Here is a 6,344-nt window from a genome sequence, read left to right as displayed (position 1 = left end):
AGCACAGAACAAGCTTGTTCCTCCAGCAGCTTCTTCCATGTGGCCTGGGACCAGGAACTAAATGTGAGCTCTAACAATTCTAAGACTCTGGAAATCTGAAATGTTATCATTGTGCTTTTCACCCCGTGCCAGATCACATTCCATCTCACAACTGGCTTGAGATCTTTCTGAGCAAAGGGCATCCTACTTCTTTCTCAATCCCTACGTGTTAAGAGCTCAGTAGTACTCTGATAAATGAACAAATGAGCTTGGTTTTGGAAGGCCTGGATCTGAGTCTTGGATGAGGCTCTTAGAGCCGTGGAAACCTCAGTTTCCTGATCTGGATGAAGGGGGAGCTAATTCCCACCTTGGCCAGCACAAAGGTCAAGCAATTGGTGCTTGGCACTGAGTGAATGATGGTCCCCACACATGGGGGGTGCGGAATGCGAGCTGCAGGCTCTGCATTTCCTCAGCCCTTGTTTCTCCTTGGCTCCCTAGGGTGTCGTAGTCATCGTAGCACACGATATGCAGGATACTTGGAAGAGTGGGAGGGTGAAGTGGTAGGGAAAACAGGAGAGTGGAGACCCCTGAAGGTCTGGGTGGGTGTGATGTGGGCCTAAGCCTTCCAGTCTGCCCTTTCCACTCAGGGTCACTACCCAATCCTGCCTCCCCAGCCCAGCTCCGGGCCCTAGAACTCTCTCTTGGGACTTCCCTCCTCCCCATGCCTGGCTCTTGGCTCCTGGCCCAGCTGCCATAGAAACAGGTGCCAGGGTGACAAAGGATAGTGCTGGGTCCTGTTTCTTCCTGGTCCTGTTGATGAGGATTTTCAGACCACAGAGACTGAACTGTTCTGCATCAACCTGGGCTCTTTCTGTGTGCTCACTCAGGCTGAATTCAAGCTTCCATCTCTGCCAGCAGGACCATGAGTACAAGCCTGACCACTTGTGAGTGGAAGAAAGTCTTCTATGAGAAGATGGAGGTGGCCAAGCCAGCTGACAGCTGGGAACTCATCATAGATCCCAACCTCAAGCCCAACGAGCTGGCTCCAGGCTGGAAGCAGTACCTGGAGCAGCATGCCTCGGGCAGGTGAGCAGTCCAGGCGGGAGGGGCCCGCAGGCAGCCCTGGGGGCATCTTCCAAGGGAAGGCAGAGAGATACATGGAGCCTGGTCCTGGGGTTAGCTCAGGTTAGGGGGCAGGGAAGGAAGTTCTAAGCAGGTCAAAGAGGCCTGGGTTCTAATCCCAGCTGTACCACTGACTCCCTGGGCGACCTTGGCAAGTTGTGTTCTGTCTTTGGGTCTTGGTTTGCTACTAAACGAAGAGCTATAATGTCCCTATGATCTCTGATATTTTAGATGTTTTCACATTTTCGTAATCTCTTAAAGAACGGTGGGGACTGAGGGGAGGAGGCCCTGAGGTCCACTGAGGAAACCTTTAGCTTAAGGTTGGGGCCTGTGCTCTGGTCCTAGGTCTGTTTATAGTCAACTCAGTCTGATTTGATTGGAATACAAAAACATTTATTGTCCACCTGCTATGTTTTGGAAACTGCCTTTGTGGCTAACTAATTCTGTGAACTTGCAAAAAGTCCCTTTCTCTTTCTGGGCCTCAGTTTTCACATTTGCAAAACCAGGAAGTTGGCCTTAGATGATAAATTAAGACCCTTCCAGCTCTATTGTTTATGGGTCTGTGACAAAAAGACTTAGTTTCGGGCATGATTTCCCTTAGGTCCTTAAAGCCCAGCGTCCTATACCTTATAGGAACCTCATGTCTTCCATAGTGCAAGGAGTCCTTGAGGCTAAGGGGACACATCCATCTGAAGCCCACATGCCTCTCCTTCTTCTAGACTGTGATTTGGCATCAGGACCACAGAATTCCCTGCCCAAGCTGCCTCAATCTCACCTTCAGGGCCTATGCAGGCCTCCTCCCTGAGTCCACTGATTCAAGGACAGATAGCACCCCTAGGCCCCCAGGGAGGCCAACAGGTGGCTCTGTTTTGGGGGTATAGACACGCAGAACTTGGCCACACAGAGTGGGTTGTTCATGCATGTTTGTACGGTACGGCATGCTGTGGGGGGTGATAAGAGGAGGCAGGCTGCGAGTGGGGAGCTTCTGTTTGTACTCTTGTTCTAAGACCCGTAAATATTAGAGTGAACTTGTCTTCGGGACAAAAGACAGAGAGGCAGACATTGGTTGGTTGATTTCAATTCGCATCAATTCCAGAGACATTATTGTGCACCTGTTATATGCTGGGTCCTGGCTCTGTCTCTAGCTAGCTGTGTGTGCACAGATGGCTCTCTTTCTCTCTGCTTCTGTTTCATCCAATAAAACGAGGTTGACTAGATGATCCTTAAGGTCCCCTTGTACTAGGTCTGCTGTTTTGAAATTTAAGATCTGAGTTCTAGCTTGAGGGAGAGGAAACAACTCTGGATTGGCTTGATTAAAAAGATGTAGAAGAAGGAGACAGAAAGCATGAAGCTTCCAAGCTGGCTGTTGAGACAAGTGCAAAGGCCTGGGAACTTGGGCCCTGGGGCCCAGGGGCTCAGGGGATGAGGGGCTGAGCTCCACGGGCTCATGGTTGCTCCTTGCCGCAGGCCTCAGCTGGTCCTGCTCCTGGCTGGTGACTGGTGGCTCCCAGCTGGCCTCAAGCAGGCCTTCAGAACTGTTGCTCTCATGTTATCCTGTGCACAGGCTCATTCTCCCTGTAAGTCATAGGATGCATTAATCCTAGTGCCCCACAGCTCTGGCCCAGCATAAGTGGGGAACCCCTTCTGGCTTAGGACCCATCAGGTGGCTCTGCTGGCCAACCTGACCTTGGGCTATGCTGGGTACTGGTCTGTGCTTATGTTGTCCATGGGATCCAGGCGTCAGGGGCAGGCTTGGCTTCATGTCTACCCCCATAGCCTGGACTGTGTGGTGCTTGGCATAAAGTAGGTGCTAAGTGGTGTCTGTTGGACTGAATGAGTTCCTCATCAGAGGCCTTTTGGGCCATCGTACAGGGGACCCAGAGAGTCAGCAGTGAGGGAAGACTTGGCCAGTAGATCCAGTAGATCCCTGACTGTAGACAGGTTCTGGAAGAGGTTCCTCTCCGGATGGAAGGAACTGTCCTAGAGGTAATGAGTGCTCCATCACTGAAGGTGTGAAAGCACTGGGTGGGGGCTGAGGGAGTGGAGCTTGGCTAGATGAGTCCCAGAATACTTCCTTCCACTATCCTTGAGGCTGGGACTCTAGGAGGCCCACTTTGTCTAAAGTGTGGCCTGTGTGCATGTAAGTGTGCAGGAGTGCATGTGTGTGCAGAAGGATGCAGACTAGGATCCACTTTTCCAGTCTCTGTGGCAGGGCTGCCGTGGGGTCTGGCAATGACTTGGCAAGGGGTAAGAGAGTGTTCTTTTTTTTTTTTTTTAAAGATTTTATTTATTTATTCGACAGAGATAGAGACAGCCAGCGAGAGAGGGAACACAAGCAGGGGGAGTGGGAGAGGAAGAAGCAGGCTCATAGCGGAGGAGTCTGATGTGGGGCTCGATCCCACAACGCTGGGATCACGCCCTGAGCCGAAGGCAGACGCTTAACCGCTGTGCCACCCAGGCGCCCCGTAAGAGAGTGTTCTTTGTGAAGGTACAAGGACCAAACTCTGTAGTCCTCCCCCTGTTGGCCCATCACCCATCCACCAGTCCATCTGGTGGATTCTTGGCAGCTATTCTCTGAATTATTCTTGGTGGTCTGTGCTCAGTGGTTAGAGGCATCTCCTTGTCTCCCCACAGCAGGTTAGAGGCATGAGAGAGACAGGTAAAGGCAGGAGAGATCTGAGTGCAAAGAGCCTTATTGGACACCATCACCCCGCAATTCACAGATGAAAAATAAGGCCCAGACCGGGGGAGTGAGCCCTGTGCAGCTTACAGGTGCGTGTCCTGAGTGCATTAAGCTTAGGGGGAGCTGAGGCCACAGGAAGATGTCCAGGAGGCAGGCTGGAAAGACTGCTAGAAGCCAGATGGCTTCAGTGCCAGGCTCCTGAGGACACTGCTCCAGGCCCGGGGGAGCTCACTGGGAGGAGGAAGAGCCTGTGGAGCGCTAAGGAACCCAAGGGACAGCGAACAAGCAGCCTTTCCCTCCAGGCACAGGCACACAGGACCCTTCCTTTCTGGGTTCCTTCAGGGCAGGCTGTCACTGGGAGGGAGGCCGACCCATTCTATCCTTCCCTCCCCTCCCCGCAGGTTCCACTGCTCCTGGTGCTGGCACACCTGGCAGTCGGCCCACGTGGTCATCCTCTTCCACATGTACCTGGACCGCGCCCAGCGGGCGGGCTCGGTGCGCATGCGTGTCTTCAAGCAGCTGTGCCACCAGTGCGGCACGGCGCGGCTGGACGAGTCGAGCATGCTGGAGGAGAACATCGAGAGCCTGGTGGACAACCTCATCACCAGCCTGCGGGAGCAGTGCTATGAAGAAGACGGCGGCCAGTACCGCATCCACGTGGCCAGCCGGCCCGACGGGGGACCGCACCGCAGCGAGTTCTGCGAGGCCTGCCAGGAGGGCATCGTGCACTGGAAGCCCAGCGAGAAGCTGCTGGAGGAGGAGGCGACCACCTACACCTTCTCAGGGGCCTCCAAGCCAAGCGCCCAGGAGGGTTCGGGCTACAACTTCTTCTCGCTTCGCTGGTGCCTCATCGGGGCCTCCCTCTGCCTGCTCATTGTCTACCTGCAGTTCTCCTTCCGCGGCTCTACCTTCCTTTAGTGGAGCTGCGCATGTGCGGTGGGCGTGGGGCGACCGCTCTGGTTGTGATTCTTCCGCAGAGTCAACGTATGCTCTGGGCAGCTCTCTCTGGGCGTCAGTGCGTTCCTCTGCAGAATGGGAGGATCGCTCTAGGGGATATTTAATGGCCCTTCCATTAAAATTTACACAGAGGGTCTAAGGAGGATTTAGGCTTGGTGGTAGTACTAAACCCACGGGGAGGTATCTTCGCCCTCAATTCCTCCACCTCCATCTCTACGCCTCCTTTTGCTTCATTTCCATCTCCCGCATCCCATTTGAACCCTAGCAGGTCCTATCGTGCCCTGGCCTCGTCTCAAGTTCGTGTTCAGCTGCCTCTGACTTGCCACGGTTCCCCTTGGAGCAGACAGTGATCCCACCTTATACACTGATACTCAATGCATCTTGATGTAGTCCCTCTCTTAGAGAGTCGGCTCCCACCATTCTGAAAGTTTCAGATTTTTACTTAGGCGCTAGAGCTGCACTGCCCAGTTTGGTAGCCATTAGTCGGATGTGACTATTGAGATTTAAACTAATTAAAATGAAATAAAATTAAAAATTCAGTTCCTCGGTTGCACCAGCCACAAATCAAGTGCCCAGTAGCCATATGTGGCTAGCGGTCACCATATTGTGCTATGCAGATATAGATCGTCACAGAAATTTCGACTGGACAGCACTAGACTAGGGCTTGAAATTCCCACTTAAATGTATGTGGACTCATAAAAATAAGAGGGGACCAGGTTTAAAGGTGCATCATGGAGCCTTCTGGGGTCAGGGACAGGTAGGGAGGTGGTGTGTTAGAAATACACAAATAAATCTGTAATCTCTCTGTGTCTGGCTGTCAGTGGTTTGGAATTTGTGGGTCCCAGTGTTGTCTAAACTTATTTCCTGGGAAGGAGGACCTGTTGAAATTTACTACAAGATGACAGCACTCTCTCTCAATCTCTCTTGCTTTCACTGTGTGTGTGTGGGGGGGGGGGAAGGGGGTGTCTTGGAGAATGCATTCCTGTGTCTTAAAGGAATGTGTGAGCTATGGCCCCACTAATTACACATGATGCAGGGAGATGGTCCTTTGCCTTCCTGAATGAAAACACCTTAGCAGCCGATTCTGTGGCTCTCCTTGTTCCTGGGGATGGTGAGGGAAGGGGCATATTAGGCAGATCTGCGGATGTGGATCTTTCAGGGGACAGTGGACCTATGTGTCTCCATTCAAGGGAGGTGATGACCAAGGGGAAGCATGAGTAGTGGAGGCAGGCAGTGCCTGTCTTCCAGCATCTTCTCCTTTTCCCCGTCCATGAGACTACCCCATTAGGGGGAAGGCATTTGCTGTGCCTATTCCCTTAGGCATAGCTGTGACTTGGGCAATTTGACTCATGGTTTGTTGTGAGAGGACCCTGCGTTTATTATTGTCTGGTATAAGAAATAGAAATTCTCCTATTCACTCTCCTAATTGTTTCCTGACATTCACAGCTTTCTATAGCCCACCTTTAGAGCATCTATCCCAAGTGGTCCCTGAGAACTGAAGGCTGGTATGAAGGTTCAAGGCTGGTGTGTTCAGCTAGCTATGTTTCCATAGGTGGGCTGATTTGGACACTGTGTCCCACCGGCCCACTGTGTGTCAGGCTGG

The 6,344-nt window shown here is 52.5% G+C and overlaps 1 protein-coding gene across 1 annotated transcript; it reads left to right on the top strand.

The window, feature by feature from the left end:
• Positions 1 to 886: 886 nt before the first annotated feature.
• Positions 887 to 4,702, top strand: RTP2 (receptor transporter protein 2). Its single transcript, XM_026500406.4, has 2 exons — positions 887 to 1,065; positions 4,186 to 4,702. The coding sequence occupies exons 1-2, from the start codon at positions 902 to 904 to the stop codon at positions 4,700 to 4,702; spliced, it is 681 nt and encodes a 226-aa protein (XP_026356191.1). The 5' UTR covers positions 887 to 901.
• The last annotated feature ends 1,642 nt before the right edge of the window (positions 4,703 to 6,344 follow it).

This window comes from Ursus arctos, unplaced genomic scaffold, assembly GCF_023065955.2.
Source record: "Ursus arctos isolate Adak ecotype North America unplaced genomic scaffold, UrsArc2.0 scaffold_4, whole genome shotgun sequence".
Classification (NCBI taxonomy): Eukaryota; Metazoa; Chordata; class Mammalia; order Carnivora; family Ursidae; genus Ursus; species Ursus arctos.
Note: the sequence above shows the minus strand (reverse complement) of the source record. Positions and strands in the feature narration are given on the sequence as shown.